This window comes from Pristiophorus japonicus, chromosome 5, assembly GCF_044704955.1.
Source record: "Pristiophorus japonicus isolate sPriJap1 chromosome 5, sPriJap1.hap1, whole genome shotgun sequence".
Taxonomy (NCBI): Eukaryota; Metazoa; Chordata; class Chondrichthyes; family Pristiophoridae; genus Pristiophorus; species Pristiophorus japonicus.
Genome location: NC_091981.1, coordinates 79,804,416 through 79,824,846, shown reverse-complemented (window position 1 = coordinate 79,824,846; position 20,431 = coordinate 79,804,416). Strand labels below are relative to the sequence as shown.

The following is a 20,431-nucleotide window of genomic DNA, read 5'->3' as shown; positions in this document are numbered from 1 at the left end:
CTGATTCCATTCCCCTTGCGGTCAATGTCTCAGGCTAAATTAGACTATTTGCAATCTCTGCATCCTATTCGATCCTGTGCTGAGTTTCCCACCCTATATCCTCTCCCTCATAAAGATTGTGTACTTCCATCTCCATAACAGTTCCTGCCTCCACCTACCTCCTGCTGAAACTCTTAATTCATGCCTTTGTCATATTCCGCTTAGTCTATTCCAATGCTCTCTCATCCTGCATTCTCTATCAACTTCAGCTCATCCAAAACTCTGCTACTTGTATCCTACCCTACACCGCCTCACTTATACATCGCTGTGGTTCTTGCTGACCTATGTTGGCTCCAGGTCTCCCAATGCCTCAAATTTAATATTCTCATACTTATGTTTAAATCTCTTCATGATCTCTAACCTCCTCCAAGGGGTCTGCCTTGGCTCAGTGGTAGCCCTCTCGATCTTAGTCAGAAGGCCGTGGGTTCAAGCCCCACTCCTTACTCCAGAGATTTGAGTACGTAATCTAGGCTGTCACTTCAGTGCAGTACCGAGGGAGTGCTGCACTGTCTGAGGCCATCTTCCTGATGAGGCATTAAACCAAATCCCCGTCTGCCCCCTCAGATGGATGTAAAAGATCTTCCGGTGTTCTGGACGATATTTATCCCTCAACCAATATCACTAAAAAATCATTGCTGTTTGTGGAACCTTGGAGCACAAATTGGCTGCAATGTTTCCCTACAGTGACTACACTTCAAAGTACTTCATTGGCCGTGAAGCACTATGTAAATGCAAGTCCTTTCCTTTTCAGCCATGCAAATCACCCCCCCCCCCACCCCCATTCCTGATTTTAGCCTCTTGAGGCGAAGGCAGTAGGGTTGCCCATCATTGGGTGCCGTACTTTTAGCACTTTGGCCCCAAGCTGTGGACTTCCCTCCCTAAATCCCTCTGCCTATCCACCCTCTTTCCTCCTTTAACACTCTCCTTAAAACCCACCTCTTCAATTAAGCTTTTGGCCACCCATCTGGATACCTCCTTCCTTGGCATTTTTCTTTTATGCCTCGGTGCTTTAACGGTGCTAAATAAATGCAAGTTTTTGTTGTTCCAATGTGCGAACAGAAAGTGTTACAAAATATGGGTCATGCCCATGTGGTACATTACCAATCTCTGATGTGTCAGTTAGCAGGAACTGAGCAAAAGTCAGGTGACTCCACACAAGTAGGGTGGGATAAATTGAATTTTGCTTCGAGGCAATCTAAGAAGGGGAACACCACATTATTGAACTGAAACCAAGGGCAGGAAAATGTTTGTTTTGAGATTTATTAAGTTTACTTTAATAATATTTGTACCAATATTTGTATTTAAAGTTGCGGTTTTTAATTGAATATCTTGCCATTTTTTTTTATAAGGCTGAAAGCTCAGTGTTACATTCTATAAATTTGAAGAATGATAATTATCATCAGTTGAGGAAAGTCATGTGTGAGGCACTGGTCAAAGGCAAGCAGCTCCCATCTTGGATAATGGCTGAGGAAGCTTCACAGGTAATTTCAATAACTGATGTTTCAATTGTCCTATATAGTTTGTGTAGTATACTAAAGCTTCACAAAGCAAACAGCTTGCTAGGGCCTGTCAGTCTCATCAGTCTGAGCACTTGTAAATTAAGCTGAAACTCCAGTAGTGAAACTGCCTTGTTTATACCACCAGTTCCCAGTGACCCAAACCACCGGTCTTTACCAGCCCTTTCTGCAGTCTTCTTACTTTCAGCATTGGATTTTGGAGATAAAACTCCCCGTTTATAAGAATGTAGGAAAATTTAGAACAAGATAAAGCCAAATGCATTCCCTCTACAGACCAAATTATGCTGCCATGGAGCAGCATGGAGGCAACCAACCACAAGTAAACCTAAAAGAAGATAACTTCTGTGATATTTTTACCACTCTCCTGAGAGTAATGAAGTAAAGCTCCATAGTATTAATCCAACCTTAGCATCCACAATTGCACTGTTCTGCCAGCCTAATGTGTAAAGATCATGAGACTGATGGGTAAAAATTTGAAATTTCTAATTAAAAAAAAATCAAGTTCCAATTGCATTTCCAAAACACTGCACAGGGTAGAATTTCTGATCAGCATAGTTCACATTTGAATGCTAATGTACTTGTAATATGCACTTGTGTGACTTTTTATACAAGTCATTAGCCATTTAAAACAGATGGTAGCACAGAGGGAAGTTAGTACGAGTGCATTAAATATTCATACATGGGCTTCAGCAATCAGTTCTACCCTCACAAGTCAAATTGTATACAGTTTTGTATTGTCTTCAAATTACCCAAGCGGAAAAGTGAGGATTTGAGTCCTGCTCATGTTGTTGAAAGTTGAGATTCCCTCTGTCCTGTTATCTAGGTTTAACTATTGAATCTATGCAGCGCAGTAAGATTGAATGGAGTTGTCTTATTTGTACTGTAGACCAGATCCAAAAACAACAACTGGCATTTATATAGCACCTTTAACATTGTAAAATGTTCCAAGGCAGGAGTGTTATCAAACAAAATTTGACACTGAGCCAAAAACGGAGATATTAGGACAGATGACCAAAAGCTTGGACAAAGAGGAAGGTTTTAAGAATCATGTTAAAGAAGAAGAGAGAGAGAGGTGGAGAGGATTAGGGAGAAAATTCCAGAGCTTAGGGCCCATGCAGCTGAAGGCACAGCCGCCAATAGTGGAACGATTAAAATTATGGATACACAAGAGGCCAGAATTGGAGGAGTGCAGAGACCTCGAAGGCTTGTATTGCTGGAGTATTCTACAGAGACAGGGAGAGGTGAGGTCATGGAGGGATAAGAATTTTAAAATAGAGATGTTCCTGGACCGGGTGTCAATTTGGGTCAGTGAGCACGGGGGCGATGGGTGAACGGGACTTGTGCAAGTTAAAATAGAGGCAGCAGAGTTTTCAGATGAGCTCAAGTTTACGGAGGGTGGAAGATGCGAAGCTGGCCAGGAGAGGATTGGAATAGTCAAGTCTAGAGCTAACAAAGGCATGGATGAGGGTTTCAATAGCAGATGAGCTGAGGGAGGGATGGAGTCAGGCAATGTTGTGGAGGTGGAAGTAGGCAGTCTTGGTGATGGAGCGAATATCTGGTCAGAAACTCATTTTGGGGTCCGATATGACAGCAAGGTTACGAACGGTATAGTTCAGCCTCAGACAGTTGCTAGGAACAGAGTTAGTGGCGGAGACCGAAGACAATGAAGGAAATTTCTGCTCATCCAATACTAGGTGTTGGACAAGCAGTATGACAAATCAGACAGTGGAGGTATCGAGAGAGGTAATGTTGAGGTAGAGATGAGTGTTATCAGTGTATGTGTGGAACCTGATGTGTTTATGGATGATGTTGCCGAAGAGCAGCATGCAGTTGAGATACAGCTTAAGAAGGATGAGGAGGGATAGTTCACCATAGTCATAGCTACATAGAATGTCATTTGTAACTTTGATAAGGGCTGTTTTAGTACTGTGGCAGAGACAGAAACGTGATTGAAGGGATTCAAACATCGAATTGCAGGAAAGATGGGCACGGATTTGGGAGGTGGCAACCTGTTCAAGGACTTGAGAGGAAAGGGAGGTTGGAGATGGGGCAATAGTTTGCAAGGATAGAGCGGCTAAGGGTGGTTTTTTTTGAGGAGAGGGGTGATGACACAGATTTGAAAGGGAGGGGGATAGTACCCGAGGAGAGGGAACCATTAACATCAGCTAACATGGGAGCCAGGAAGGGAAGTTGGGTGGTCAGCAGTTTGGTGGGAATAGGGTCACGTGAGCAGGAGATAAATCTCATGGACAAAATGAGCTTGGAGAGAGCACGATGAGAGATTTATTCATTAATGACTTGGATAAAACAATACAGAGCCATATATCCAAGTTTGCTGATGACACAAAGATTGTTGACATAATAAGTAGTGTAGACAGAAGTATAAAAATACAAAGAGACATTGATAGATTAAGTGAGTGGCAAAACTGACAGATGGATTTCAATACAGGTATGGGGAGATCATCCATTTTGGACCAAAAAAGGATAAATCCAGATATTTTTTTAAATGGTGAAAAGTTATGAACAGTGGCTGTCCAAAGAGATTTAGGAGTCTGTGTATACAGATCACTAAAATGTAGTGGTCAGGTCCAAAAAATAATCAAAACGGCTAATGGAATGTTAGACTTTATAACTAGAAGGCTGGAAATATAAAGGAGAGGAAGTTTTGCTGCAGCTATACAAAGCCCTGGTTAATACAGTTATGGGCACTGCACCTTAGAAAGGATATATTGGCCTCGGAAGGAGTGGATCGCAGATTCATCAGAATGTTACCAGGGCTCCAAGGTAGCGATTATGAGGAGAGATTATATAAATTAGGCTTGTATTCCCTCGAAAGAAGGCTCAGGGGTGATTTGATTGAGGTTTTTAGGATTTTGAAAGGAATTGATAGGGTAGATAGAGCGATTCACTGGTGGGAGAGTCTCGGACAAGGGGCCATAACCTTAAAACGAAAGCCAGGCCATTCTGGAGAAGGGTTAGGAAACTCTTCTTCATGGAATGGGTGGTAGAAGTGTGGAACTTTCTGCCACAAAATGTAGTAGATACTCGTTTAATAATTCTAAATTTGAGATCGATAGATTTTTGTTAGCCAAGGGTATTAATGGAATATGGACCCAAGACGGATGGAGTTAGAATACAGATTATTGAATGGCGGAAGCAGGTATAGGAGCTGAATGGCCGCCTCCTGTTCTTGTGTTCCTAAATCTCCGCTTAACCTTTTCTCCAAGAAAACAATTCAAGTTTCTCTAGTCTCTCCACATAACTAAATTCCCTCATCCCTGGTACCATCTCCTCTGCACCCTCTCCAAGGTCTTGACATCCCTTGTAAAGTGCTAGGCTGATTTAATTTTGTTCCACAGTTTGAATTTGCTGATTATATACTGGAAATCTCAGCAGGTCAGGCAGCATCTGTGGAGAGGAAGCAGAGTTAATGTTTCGGGTCGATGAACCTTTGTCAGAACTGGAGAGTGTTCGAAAAGCACTGAAAGGGGGAGGGGAAGAAAGAACAAAAGGGAAGATCTGTGATAGGTTGGAAGACAAGAGAGATTAGAGAGACAAAAGGGATGATGGCCCAAATTCAAATGGTAATGCCAGGAGTTAGAAAAACATTAGTCAAGATAGGATGTGAATGGTGGGATAATAACCAACTGCCATTAGAGACAAAGAGCAAAAAATAAAGAAACAGGCTCTGAGGGGGCTGGGGATTCCAGCATCTGCAGTATTTTGCTTCTGATTATATACTGTACAGTTTACACTTATTAGTCAATGTTTGCTTGAAAGAAAATCTAATTATCCAGACAGGAGCCACTTTTTTGCACACTTCCAATTTGAATTAATCGATAATTCGAATTAAGCATCTTTAAATTAAAGGGAGTAGACTATACTTGCATTAAACAAGAAAAGATTTCATGAGCCCAGTGAACATGCCATGACCAAATTTGTTGGAATTATAGCACCAATTAACTAACTTTGTTTTCACATCCATAGATTCCCAAAAAGTTGTCCCAGGAAGGCTATGACTGGATAAATCAGTGGTGTTTGGAACATAAACTTTGTGGAAATTCCATTGAAAAACTGGAGATGTGTTTGGAAACGCTCCAGAAGAAGGTGCATTTTTTGACTCGATGCTATATAAACTGCTTGTCTACATTTCCACCGAGCTACAGTGAGCACAAGTGAGATCAGGCAATTCAAAATGAATAATATGCCAGGTTCATGGCACCGTGGTTGGCTCTGCTGCACAGGAGGGCAGGAAAAAAAGTGGGAGAGCTATAGTGATAGGGGATTCGATTATAAGGGGAATAGATAGGCGTTTCTGTGGTTGCAACCGAGACTTCAGGATGGTATATTGCCTCCCTGGTGCAAGGGTCAAGGATGTCTCGGAGCGGGTGCAGGACATTCTGAAAAGGGAGGGTGAACAGTCAGTTGTCGTGGTGCATATAGGTACCAACGATATAGGTAAAAAACGGGATGAAGTCCTACTAGACGAATTTAGGGAGCTAGGCGCTAAATTTAAAAAGTAGGACCTCAAAAATAGTAATCTCAGGATTGCTACCAGTGCCACGTGCTAGTCAGAGTAAGAATTGCAAGATAGCTCCGATGAATACGTGGCTTGAGGAGTGGTGCAAAAGGGAGGGGTTAAAATTCTTGGGACATTGGAACCGGTTCTGGGGGAGGTGGGACTAGTACAAACCGGACGGTCTGCACCTGGGCAGGACCGGAACCAATGTCCGAGGGGGGAGTGTCTGGTAGTGCTATTGGGGAGGAGTTAAACGAACATGGCAGGGGGATGGGAACCTATGCAGGGAGACAAAGGGAAATAAAATGGAGGCAGAAGCAAACTATAGAAAGGAGAACAGTAAAAGTAGAGGGCAGAGAAACCCAAGGCAAAAAACAAAAAGGGCCACATTGCAGCAAAATTCTAAAGGGGCAAAGTATGTTAAAAAGACAAGCCTGAAGGTTCTGTGCCTCAATGCGAGGAGTATTTGGAATAAGGTAGACGAATTAACTGCGCAGACAGCAGTTAACGGATACGATGTGATTGGCATCACGGAGACATGGCTCCAGGGTGACCAAGGCTGGGAACTCAACATCCAGGGGTATTCAACATTTAGGAAGGATAGACAGAAAGGAAAAGGAGGCGGGGTGGCGTTGCTGGTTAAAGAGGAAATTAATGCAATAGTAAGGAGGGACATTAGCTTGGATGATGTGGAATCGGTATGGGTGGAGCTGCGGAATACCAAGGGGCAGAAAACGCTTGTGGGAGTTGTGTACAGACCACCAAACAGTAGTAGTGAGGTTGGAGACCGCATCAAACAAGAAATAAGGGACGTGTGCAATAAAGGTACAGCAGTTATCATGGGCGCTTTAATCTACATATTGATTGGGCTAACCAAACTGGTAGTAATGCGGTGGAGCAAGATTTCCTGGAGTGTATTAGGGATGGTTTTTCTCGACCAATATGTCGAGGAATCAACTAGAGAGCTGGCCATCCTAGACTAGGTGATGTGTAATAAGAAGGGACTAATTAGCAATCTTGTTGTGCGAGGCCCCTTGGGGAAGAGTGACCATAACATGGTAGGATTCTTTATTAATATGGAGAGTGACATAGTTATTTCGGAAACTAGGATCCTGAACTTAAGAAAAGGTAACTTCGATGGTATGAGGCGTGAATTGGCTAGAATAGACTGGCAAAGGATACTTAAAAGATTGACGGTGGATAAGCAATGGCAATCATTTAAAGGTCATATGGATGAACTTCAGCAATTGTACATCCCTGTCTGGAGTAAAAATAAAACGGGGAGGTGGCTCAACCGTGGCTAACAAGGGAAATTAAGGATAGTGTTAAAACCAAGGAAGAGGTTTATAAATTGGCTAGAAAAAGCAACAAACCTGAGGACTGGGAGAAATTTAGAATTCAACCTAGGAGGACTAAGGGTTTAATTAAGAGGGGGAAATAGAGTACGAGAGGAAGCTTGCAGGGAACATAAAAACTGACTGCAAAAGCTTCTATAAATATGTGAAGAGAAAAAGATTAGTGAAGACAAACGTAGGTCCCTAGCAGTCGGATTCGGGTGAATTTATAATGGGGAACAACGAAATGGCAGACCAATTGAACAAATACTTTGGTTCTGTCTTCACGAAGGAAGATACAAATAACCTTCCGAATGTACTAGGGGACAGTGGGTCTAGTGAGAAGGAGGAACTGAAGGATATCCTTATTAGGCGGGAAATTGTGTTGGGGAAATTGATGGGATTGAAGGCCGATAAATCCTCAGGGCCTGATAGTCTGCATCCCAGAGTACTTAAGGAAGTGGCCCTAGAAATAGTGGGTGCATTGGTGATCATTTTCCAACAGTCTATTGACTCTGGATCAGTTCCTATGGACTGGAGGGTAGCTAATGTAACACCATTTTTTTTTAAAAGGAGGGAGAGCGAAAACAGGTAATTATAGACCGGTTAGCCTGACATCAGTAGTCGGGAAAATGTTGGAATCAATCATTAAGGATGAAATAGCAATGCATTTGGAAAGCAGTGACAGAATCGGTCCAAGTCAGCATGGATTTATGAAAGGGAAACCATGCTTGACGAATCTTCTGGGATTTTTTGAAAATGTAACTAGCAGAGTGGACAAGGGAGAACCAGTGGATGTGGTGTATTTGGACTTTCAAAAGGCTTTTGACAAGGTCCTGTACAAGAGATTGTTGTGCAAAATCAAAGCGCATGGTATTGAGGGTAATGTACTGATGTGGATAGAGAACTGGTTGGCAGACAGGAAGCAGAGAGTCGGGATAAACCGGTCCTTTTCAGAATGGCAGGCAGTAACTAGTGGAGTGCCGCAGGGCTCAGTGCTGGGACCCCAGCTCTTTACAATATACATTAACGATTTAGATGAAGGAATTGAGTGTAATATCTCCAAGTTTGCAGATGACACTAAACTAGGTGACGGTGTGAGCTGTGAGGAGGACGCTAAGAGTCTGTAGGGTGACCTGGACTGGTTAGGTGAGTGGGCAAATGCATGGCAGATGCAGTATAATGTGGATAAATGTGAGGTAATCCATTTTGGGGACAAAAACACGGAAGGCAGAATATTATCTGAATGGCGGCAGATTAGTAAAAGGGGAGGTGCATCGAGACCTGGGTGTCATGGTACATCAGTCATTGAAAGTTGGCACGCAGGTACAGCAGGCGGTGAATAAGGCAAAATGGTATGTTGGCCTTCATAGCTAGGGGATTTGAGTATAGGAGCAGGGAGGTCTTACTGCGGTTGTACAGGACCTTGGTGAGGCCTCACCTGGAATATTGTGTTCAGTTTTGGTCTCTTAATCTGAGGAAGGACGTTCTTGCTATTGAGGGAGTGCAGTGAGGGTTCACCAGATTGATTCCAGGGATGGCTGGACTGTCATATGAGGAGAGACTGGATCAACTGGACCTTTATTTACTGGAGTTTAGAAGGATGAGAGGGGATCTCATAGAAATATACAAGATTCCGACGGGACTGGACAGGTTAGATGCGCGTAGAATGTTGGGGAAGTCCAGAACCAGGGGACATAGTCTTAGGACAAGGGGTAGGCCATTTAGGACTGAGATGAGAAGAAACTTCTTCACTCAGAGAGTTGTTAACCTGTGGAATTCCCTGCTGCAGAGAGTTGTTGATGCCAGTTCATTGGATATATTCAAGAGGGAGTTAGATATGGTCCTTACGGCTAAGGGGATCAAGGGGTCTGGAGAGAAAGCAGGAAAGGGGTACTGAAGGAATGATCAGCCATGAACTCATTGAATGGCGGTGCAGGCTAGAAGGGCCGAATGGCCTACTCCTGCACCTATTTTCTATGTTTCTATGTTTCTATGATCTTATTGAATGGTGGTGCAGGCTCGAAGGGCCGAATGGCCTACTCCTGCACCTATTTTCTATGTTTCTATGAAAATAAACGAAGCCACAGGGTCAAACAAAGAAACAAAAAGCAGTAGATGTGTCAAAGTTGAAAGATGTTTTGTGTAGAATTAAAAGGTGTGAACCATTTAAAACAATTAGTTTCCCCCCTCAAATGTTAAACCACTTCCCTCCTTTTGAGTTCATATTTTCCTTCAATCTGATGATAGGACCTACAGAGATCCTTCTGGATACACTCAGTGCTCATCCTTGGTTGATCTAGCAGAAGGTGAGATTGATATCAGGGTTCCATTAACACATAAATCTCCAGGGCTGATATCTAAATATGGAGACTCTGCCAGGGGCCCCATGCACAGATCTCACTATAAACCTAAAACAGTGCAGCCTGCCAGTTGCATTAATTGCAATCCACGGCAGGTAGTGACTGGGATTTGAGCGCTGGAGTGGGTTTATGAGTGGAGCATGGAGAGTGGAAGGTACTATCGGATCCTCACAACAGGGTCAGAAGATCATAAAATCATAGAATCATAGAAATTTACAGCACGGAAGGAGGACTTTTCGGCTCATTGTGTCTGTGCCCACTGACCAAGAACTATCCAGTCTAATCCCACTATCCAGCTCTTGGTCCGGAGCCCTGTAGGTTACGGCACTTCAAGTGCACATCCAAATATTTTGTAAGTGTGGTAAAGGTTTCTGCCTCGACCACCCTTTCAGGCAGTGGGTTCCAGACCCCCACCACTGTCTGGGTGAAAACATTTCCAATCCTATCCCCTCTAAACCTCCTACCAATTACAGATGTGACGTCCGAAATCTGGAAACCTCAGGACCGAGGCCGTTCTGGATTCCGGATTTTGGAACGTCTTTGCCTGAGTCGAGGAAGGTAGGTAGGGGGGGATCGGTCAGGCCGCTGGAGGTCGGTGGGTGTGGGGAGGACAGTCATCCGCCGGAGGTTGGGGGAGGTGGTCAGTCAGGTCGCCGGAGTTCTGGGGGTCGGTTGGGGGGGTGTGGGGGGTGTCGTCGGGCTGAGGTCGGGCGGCCAGAGGTCAGGGGGAGGCCGGGTGAGGTCCGGCTGAGGTGAGGGGAGGTCGGGCGGCCGGAGGTCGGGCCAAGGCCGAGGGAGGGATTTTGGAACATTTTCTGGTTTCCGGATGATCCCGCCACGGATCGGCCCGGTGTCCGGATTCTGTACTTTAAATCTATGCCCCTGGTTGTTGACCCCGCTACTAAGGGAAATAGGTCCTTCCTATCCACTCTATGCCCCTCATAATTGTATACAGTTCAATAAGGTTCCCTCTCAGCCTCCTCTATTGGGAAAAAAAAAGAAATCCAGCCTAACCAATCTTCCCTCATAGGTAATATTCTCCAGTCCAGGCAACATCCTCGTCAATCTCCTCTGTATCCTCTCCAGTGCAATCACATTTTTTCTGTTATGTGGTGACCAGATCTACATGCCTAACTAGTGTTTTGTACAGTTCAGTATAACCTCCTGCTCTTGTATTCCATGCTCGCCTAATAAAGGCAAGTATTCTGTATTCCTTAACCACCTTATCTACCTAGCCTGCTACCTTTAGGGATCTGTGGACATGGATTCCAAGGTCCCTTTGTTCCTCTACACACCTCAGTGTCCTACCATTTTATGTGTGTTCCCTTGCCTGGTTAGACCTCCCCAAATGCATTACCTCACACTTCTCCGGATTGAATTCTATTTGCCATTGTTCTGCCCAGCTGAGCAGTTCATTGATACCTTCCTGCAGTCTGCAGCTTTCTTCTTCATTATCAACCACACAGCCAATTTTTGTATTATCTGCAAACCTCTTAATCATACTCTCTACATTCAAGTCTAAATCATTGACTATATACCACAAAAAGCAAGGCACCCAGTACTGAGCCCTGCGGAACCACACTGGAAACAGCCTTCCAGTCACAAAAACACCCATTAACCATTACCCTTTGGTTCCTGCCACTGAGTCAACTTTGGATCCAACTTGCCACTTTGCCTTGGATCCCACGGGCTTTTACTTTCGTGACCAGTCTGCCTTGTGGAAAAACTTCTAGAAGCTCCCCTGGCTCTTCACAAGGTTTGGTATTAAATCTGAGGCATTTTATTACATATTTGTGTTTTAATAGGAGGGGGGAGGACGGGGACGCGAGGGGGGGGGGGCGGGTGGGGACAGTGGTGGCGACTGTTAATGGTGCCCAGAACCCAAGAATACTTATTACGGGACTGGTTGAGGGGTGAGGGTTCCTTAACTGGTCTCGGCATCCCCATGTCTAGGGAGAGGAGAGATTACCCAGGATTCCCACATACAATGGCCATCCAGCAACTCTTGCTGGGGGTACGTCCTCCGGCCTAACCCCCTCCCCTTAACATTAAGTTCTGCTCTATGACAAGATGTCTAACCAGCAAGCAAACTAGAAACCAGTGAATCTCGTATTACAGAAAATCATGTTCAAATTCCAATCAAGGATATCACCAGATCTCGGCTGTTCAAAATAGGAGAATCTACTTTCTAGCTAGTCTTATCCAATGACAGTTTTTATTAAAAATTTAGATTTTTGGATTCTGTACACTGAAAGAACATAATTTAAAAAAATATAACTATTGCTTGGAAATTAAACTCTACAGTTTACCATACATGTATGAATCAAATGTTTTAATTATTTTAATAGAAGTTTTAATTTATTGGAATAAAGTAATATAAATGGAATATGCTTCTATTAAAACAACAGATTCATACAAATGTGTTAAGTGTACAATAATATTGCACACAGTAATTTGAGTTATTCCAAAGGATGATAGATAAAACATATTGGCATAACTTCTCAATAAACAAATATCGGTGTGAACAATTATACAATTTCTCTTTTTACAGTGGACAGCAATATGTCGCATAGAAAGTGAGACAGGAAGAGCAAATGAATGTGGAAATCTGGTTGAAGATGAAGTAACTGAGCAAAGAATCTATGAAGCTATGAAGTTTCTAATGTTGTACAAAGCCATTCACCTTTACAATGCCCTGGAAAATGGAAGAAATGTTCCTGAATTTTGTAAGCATCTGTTTGTAAGGAATACATCGCTTTACCCATACTATCTCATGGTCAACCATCTAAATTTGATTGGCCACACCAGAAGTCTTGAAGAGGTAAGCAATGATACATAATCATGTACCAAATTGGATAGGTAAGGAATAGCTTGAGTAAAACATAGATTATGTATTCCAAATCTAACCATCTATAGCTTCAATGTTCTCATCATCATAGGCAGTCCCTCGGAATCGAGGAAGACTTGCTTCCAATCCTGAAGTGAGTTCTTTGGTGGCTGAACAGTCCAGTACGAGAGCCACAGACTCTGTCACAGGTGGGATGGATAGTCGTTGAGAGAAGGGGTGGGTGGGAATGGTTTGCCGCACGCTCTTTCCGCTGTCTGCGCTTAATTTCTGCATGCTCTCGCCGTTGAGACTCGAGGTGCTCAGCGCCCTCTCTGATGCACTTCCTCCACTTAGGGCGGTCTTGGGCCAGGGACTCCCAGGTATCAGTGGGGATGTTGCACTTTATCAGGGAGGCTTTGAGGGTGTCCTTGTAGCGTTTCCGCTGCTCACCTTTGGCTCGTTTGCCATGAAGGAACTCTGAGTAGATCACTTGCTTTGGGAGTCTCATGAGTGGCATGCGGACTATGTGGCCTGCCCAGCGGAGTTGATCGAGTGTGGTCAGTGCTTAAATGCTGGGGATGTTGGCCTGGCCGAGGACTGCATTGGTGCGCCTGTCCTCCCAGGGGATTTGTAGGATCTTGCAGAGACATCGTTGGTGATATTTCTCCAGCAACTTGAGGTGTCTACTGTACATGGTCCATGTCTCTGAGCCATACAGGAGGGCAGGTATTACTACAGCCTTGTAGACATGAGCTTGGTGGCAGTTTGGAGAGCCTGGTCTTCAAACACTCTTTTCCTCAGGCGACCGAAGGTTGCACTGGTGCACTGGAGGCGGTGTTGGATCTCGTCGTCGATGCCTGCTCTCGTTGATAGGAGGCTCCCGAGATATGAGAAGTGGTCCACAGTGTCCAGGGCAGCGCTGTGGATCTTGGTGACTGGGGGCAGTTCTATATAGTCTTTCAATAACCATTTCAGCTCATGTTGGGGGATAGTTTTCTTTTCTTTTTTGTTAGGTTCCAACATTTTGCATTTCATTCACAGACCTAGAAAGGACAGAGCAGATAGCTTGTTTGTAGACCTCTGGCAATGCCTTCCAGAACTGATTACTGGAGATCTGGAGGAACGTTCAGAGCTGACTCGGTTCAATTGTTCCTCACTCCTTGAACAGAACTCCATCAGGCCCATTCAGCACCTGCTGTCTTAATGAAATATATGAAAACGGTCAGGAAAGGACCAACTGGTTCATCTAGGCTGTCCTGTCTAAACATAGTGCAAATGCACTATCAACTCCATCTTCCACACCCCCACGCCACCCCCATTAAAATCACATGATCTACTGGGAGAGGGAAAGAAACTCTGGGAAACTCCTCTCTGATCCCTGAAGACAATCAACCAAGTTCTCGGACACTGGAGTAACTGATATCACTAGTCACAGCTTTATTGACCTTCCATAGCTGAAGAAGTCTTCCAATCATAGGAACCATCCAGTTCAGATTTGAAGGCCCCTCGCAAATCCATAGTCACTACATGTTTTGCCAATCAATTCGAGGTCACTGACTCTCTAAAATAAAGTACTTCTTGGTGTCTACTAGACCTCTTTTTATTTTGCACTGATGCCCCTTCGTCCTATCCAACTCATAACTTATCCACCTGAACAGAATCCATGCCCCTCATCATTTCAAAGATCTCAATCGTATTCTCTCAAAATTTATGGGCTAAAAATTTGATTGGCCCGGAAACGGGCACGGAGATCGCAATCGGCCGGCATCTGTTGAAAGTAAGTGCAGACATTTGTGCTGGAGGTACGAAAGGGGAGGCGCTTACTGCTTTCAGCAGCTCATAGAACTGTTTGTGTCAGATAGTTATGGCTCAACAGGTCAGTGAAAGGACACCTAAGTTCTGGACACCTAGGTTCTAGGTACCTAGACGCAGCACTGGAGGCATTGGTGCAGAGGGTAAAATGGAGGAGATAGGTTCTCTACCAGCAGTGGGCCAGTATGCCCTCTAGACTCACAATAAGAACAGCTGAAGCAGTCACTGGCAGCAGTCTTGCCCTGAGGAACTGCATCCAGTGCTGAATGAAGTTTAATGACTTCACAAGGGTGGTCAAGGTCAGTGAATGAATCTTCAAAAGCCGTCTCCTACCAATAGCACCACTAGTCTCACACTGCTCAATGCACCACACCCCCATCACTCAACTACCAAAATCTTGATCAATAACGACTCATACCTAACATTCACAGCTTCACCTCACCCTCATACACTTACCACTGCTGCAAGCCTCACGCCATCTCATAACACCATGCACACACTTCCAGCTATTCAATCATGACAGGCGCATTATCCAAATAGATTGCACCACACTCATTGATGCACCTCTCTCTTGCAGGTCAAGGTGGCTCACAACCATAGACAGCAGCAGCTAATCGGCGGGGGACGAGCAAGTCTGCATAGCCTGACCCCACTGGAGGAGACCGCGCTTGACATCATTGGAGGGGCCGTCACTGAGGCTGTGGCGATTGGCGAGGCTGAAACCATTGATAACGATTCATTCATACTCTTTCCCCTCATCCCACAATCTCCTCACTTACAAACTGCTGATGGTGTAAGCATTTTGCTTTCACACCTTCCCCTCACCACAACCCTACCCATGTGCCTTTCTCCTTTCAAATATCCAAGAACTCCAAGCTCCCAGCCAGTGCAGGAAAAGCAAAGAGGAGAGTGATCGAGAAGAAACAGTCACTCGATCTCACACTTGCAGGCACCAGCTCAGAAATTGGCAATGCGGGTTATTTGAAGGGTAGTATAGAGGCAGGATCTGCACTTGGTGAGTCACCAAGCACAAGTGGCCAGCTGCCAGGATAGGGGGAAATGATAGCGCAGATGCCAGATCCCCAGCGGGCGAGGTTGCACACGAGTTCAGCTGCAGAGGACTCAGATGAGGACTTCAATCGCACGGCCTTCAGAAGAAGAGTGATGGACATGCACACAGAAATGTTTGGTGCATTGGCAGACCAGCCTGCTGTCCCGGTCAAGGAGCACTGAGGAGTCTGGCACCAATCTTGCACAGGGCTTTGCGCAGAGCTTGGAGCCCAAGATTTCCAGGATGGAATTGATGGGCAACTCCATTAAAGCACTTGTGGACTCAGTCATGACGCAGGGTCTGATGGCCAATATCTCAGCTTCCATTGCAGCACATGCAGAAGTGACCCAACGTCCGAGTGCTTCAGTGGAAGCTCAGTCTTTTCATAATTCAGGCTCAGCTTGTTGCCATGGAGCTCAGACTGCTGCCAGTGTTCAAAGGGGCTTGCAGGGTGTCACAGCAATCTGTCCTCTAACAGATTACTAGGATTACTGAGGAGGAGTGCTCTGTGGAGCATAAACCTGCTGTCCTTTCTCAGGATGACCGCGTTCATACTTCCATTCCTGCCAGTCTGCCAGTGCCCTTGCTGTTGCCTGTCCCAGCCAACCAGACTACTGCCGCCCATGCCGAGGTGGTGCAGTCTACAGCCGGGTCTTCTGGGCCCAAAGCTGCAAGGCCATCGTGGTCTCCCACACCAAGAAGTCTGCAGCCTTCCACCAGCCATGCTGCAGCCACTGGGGAGCACTTTGTAGGAGCACTTGGATAAGCAAAGGCACATGTAAGACGGGCACGAAGGAAATACACAAGGGTGATTAGTTAACTTTTTGTTATGTAGTATTGTATTGAATGATTTATAAATGTGGTTTGGAATGTTTGTTTTGTGGTGGCTTTCATTTCAGCAAGAGGATGCTGTGATGTTCTATGATGGGGGTGGCAAGGTGGGGAAGCGTTGAGCAACGGGGATCTGGGGTTTCATTCAGGGGAACCAGAGTCTGATGCACTCAGGGACAGCCTATTCACTCGTGTCCTCCTCCTGAGGTGGTCGCAGAACCCATGGTGGCAAGGGCTGCGCCCTCATGATGGCCAAATTGTGGAGTAACATAGAAACATAGAAAATAGGTGCAGGAGTAGGCCATTCAGCCCTTCGAGCCTGCACCAGCATTCAATAAGATCATGGCTGATCAGTCACCTCAGTACCCCTTTCCTGCTTTCTTTCCATACCTCTTGATTCCTTTAGCCGTAAGGGCCATATCTAACTCCCCCTTAAATATATCCAATGTACTGGCATCAACAACTCTCTGCGGTAGGGAATTCCACAGGCTAACCAGAAGTTTCTCCTCATCTCCGTCCTAAATGGCTTACCCCTTATCCTTAGACTGTGTCCCCTGGTTCTGGACTTCCCCAACATTGGGAACATTCTTCCTGCATCTAACCTGTCCAGTGCTGTCAGAATTTTATATGTTTCTATGAGATGCCCTCTCATCCTTCTAAACTCCAGTGAATACAGACCCAGTCGATCCAGTCTCGACTGGAGCGCACCACCATTAATTGGAACACACGCTCTGGAAAGTACTGGAGGGCTCCTCCCGAGCGGTCAAGGCAGCGGAACCATTGCTTGCACACCCCAATGGTCTGCTCGATGATGTTCCTTGTGGCAGTATGACTCATTATATGTGTACTGGCCACAAGGGGTGGGGTTGCAGAGGGGAGTCATTAGCCAGGTGGAGAGCAGATAGCCCTTGTCGCCAAGCAGCCAATCTCTGGTTCGACGTGGTGACTGGAAGACTGCTGGCATAGCAGACTGGCACATCTTGAAGGCATCGTGACTGCTGCCAGGATAGCGGGCATTCACCATCATGATGTGCTGGGCATGATTGCACAACAACGGCACATTAAGTGAGTGGTAGTCTTTGCGGTTATGGAACATCTCACCATTGAGATACAGTGTCCGCAAAGCCACGTGTGTGCAGTCGATGGCACCCTGCACCGTGGGGAAGCCCAATATCCTAGCTTCGCCATGTGCGCGCTCCTGCTTCTCTGTTTAGAGAGAAGACGGGTGAACTTTCCTCTTCGAGTGTACAGAGCCTCTCTGACCTCCCAGTTGCTGTGACGGATGGTGAACTGCGAGATGTTTGCTATGTCGCCTGTTTCAGCCTGGAAGGATCCGCTGGTGAAAACATTCAGGGCTACGGTCATCTTGAGGATCACTGGCAGCACAGTCGTCGTCCTGCTCTGGGGCTACAAGTAGAGTCCCCATGACTGGGAGCAAGTGGTGTACTCGGAGGCCTTCCAGTAGCAGCCAATGCCTTCCTAACGTCTAGCAGCACTCTCTGCACACTTTAACAACCTTTAAAATATTTTTAGCAACAGTACTCCGACAAACTCTGCAAGAACCAGTATAAAAGCAACAATCAACTTGCCTGCAAGTTGGATGTAACCCTTTAAGTAGCGCTGGTGGGAGGGCCCCCCCGTGCAGCTGAATACATGTTCAGCTGTTTGTGTTTAGGAAAGGGCATTCAATGGAGCAGCGACATCAAAATGACAGGTCGTGTGTCAAATTAGTGTTCCACGTTATATGCCTACTCTGCATACTGCTGGCGCAGCACATAATGCCCACGCTTTTGTCCTCAGCAACAAGGTGAACAGTGCGGAAGTGGGCAGAAGCCTTTTTTTACAAAAACTGGCCAAAACTATTGGGAGCCAAATTTGTTGCCCATGCTTCAGTGAAAAAGCTCCAGTTCCCTATGCCTATCTCGATAATTAAGTGACCGGAGTCTGGTTATCACATTGGTGATCTTCCTCTGGACCTTCTGCAGGATTGTAATATCTGTAATGCCAACTCTCGCAAATTAATCACAAGACATGCGATTTTTAATGAAACTGTAACCCAATTCGCAATCTCGTGATTTAACAGCGTTTTATTTACTCAGGGAATGATGCTGGGCGGGACTCCGATAGGTCAATGCACAGCAGTGTTGGCCACCGAGATTGGAAACTACCTTCGCTAGTGGATGTTCACTATCTCTTCCCATAAAACAATATTTATAGGTGGAGGAGAGGTTATTTGAGAGGAGATTGCAGTTCTCTGTTCCGTATGATTCAGCCACTGATGGTTGGCAGGGGATCTAAGTTCCTGAGCCGTGACTGGGCTGGCAATCTGAACACAGACTCGTGATATCTCTGAGGGATCACTGGTTGCCGAACAGCAGTAGCCAGATTCCTGCATCAACGCATTCTTCAAGAACCCTATGGAGTGCAATGGTTTATCCACAGCCTGCAATGCTCAATAGGTCTGAGTCGATTGCTTAAATTTGCGTTAAATCTGAAATGGATTCGGGGGTAGATTCTTTGTTCATTTTTAAGCCAGCGATTTCCCCACCCCACATGCCATGACTTGCATTTAATGGCAGAGCATTCACTGTATCCTCAGCTTAGAATCAGCAGACTTCCAAGCCTTCTTCCATCATTTCTCCAATCTGTCGAGACAAATCCCACCAATCCTCAAATCTCGGGGTGAGAGGAGGTTTGCCAATTGTCCAGTGATCAAAGTCAGGTTCTCCTGAGCCCTCACTGGCTTTATCTCCAGCCAGCTTTACACCCGTGCTGTCGAGTAATCTATATAAATCTGTAGCCTTCTGAAAAGCAATTCCATTCTGGCAGACCAGTTGAACAAATACTTTGGTTCTATCTTCACGAAGGAAGACACAAATAACCTTCCGGAAATACTAGGGGACCGAGGGTTTAGTAAGAAGGAGGAACTGAAGGATATCCTTATTAGGCGGGAAATTGTGTGAGGGAAATTGATGGAATTGAAGGCCGATAAATCCCCGGGGCCTGACAGTCTGCATCCCAGAGTACTTAAGGAAGTGGCCCTAGAAATAGTGGATGCATTGGTGATCATTTTCCAAAAGTCTATCGACTCTGGATCAGTTCCTATGGACTGGAGGGTAGCTAATGTAACACCACTTTTTAAAAAAAGGAGGGAGAGAGAAAACGGGTAATTATAACCGGTCAGCCTGACATCAGTAGTTGGAATCAATTATTAAAGATGAAATAACAACGCGTTTGGAAAGCAGTGACAGGATCGGTCCAAGTTAGCATATTTATGAAAGGGAAATCATGCTTGACAAATCTTCTGGAATTTTTTGAGGATGTAACTAGTAGAGTGGACAAGGGAGAACCAGTGGATGTGGTGTATTTGGACTTTCAAAAGGCTTTTGACAAGGTCCCACACGAGATTGGTGTGCAAAATTAAAGCGCATGTTATTGGGGGTAATGTACTGATGTGGATAGAGAACTGGTTGGCAGACAGGAAGCAGAGAGTCAGGATTAACGGGTCCTTCTCAGAATGGCAGGCAGTGACTAGTGGGGTGCCGCGGGGCTCAGTGCTGGGACCCCAGCTATTTACAATAAACAATGATTTGGATGAAGGAATTGAGTGTAATATCTACAAGTTTGCAGTTGACACTAAGCTGGGTGGCGGTGTGAGCTGTGAGGAGGATGCTAAGAGTCTGCAGGGTGACTTGGACAGGTTAGGTGAGCGGGCAAAGGCATGGCAGATGCCGTATAATGTGGATAAAGGTGAGGTTATCCACTTTGGTGGCAAAAACACGAAGGCAGAATATTACCTGAATGGTGGCAGATTAGGAAAAGGGGAGGTGCAATGAGACCTGGGTGTCATGGTACATCAGTCATCGAAAGTTGGCATGCAGGTACAGCAGGCGGTGAAGAAGGCAAATGGTATATTGGCCTGCATAGCTAGGGGTTTTGAGTATAGGAGCAGGGAGGTCTTACTAGGGAGGTTGTACAGGGCCTTGGTGAGGCCTCACCTGGAATATTGTGTTCACGTCTTCTAGTCTGAGGAAGGACGTTCTTGCTATTGAGGGAGTGCAGCGAACGTTCACCAGACTGATTCCCGGGATGGCAGGACTGACATATGAGGAGAGATTGGATCGACTTGGGCCTGTAT

At 45.5% G+C, this 20,431-nt stretch overlaps 1 protein-coding gene across 1 annotated transcript in view; it reads left to right on the top strand.

Annotated features, from left to right (window-relative positions):
* The window catches only part of LOC139264383 (ubiquitin thioesterase otulin-like), a 92,436-nt gene that overhangs the window by 42,901 nt on the left and 29,104 nt on the right, over positions 1-20,431 (top strand). The window contains exons 5-7 of the mRNA XM_070880750.1: positions 1,389-1,520; positions 5,544-5,663; positions 12,324-12,593. Of these exons, the coding sequence (XP_070736851.1) occupies positions 1,389-1,520; positions 5,544-5,663; positions 12,324-12,593 (522 nt within the window). The remainder of the gene's footprint in view (positions 1-1,388; positions 1,521-5,543; positions 5,664-12,323; positions 12,594-20,431) is intronic.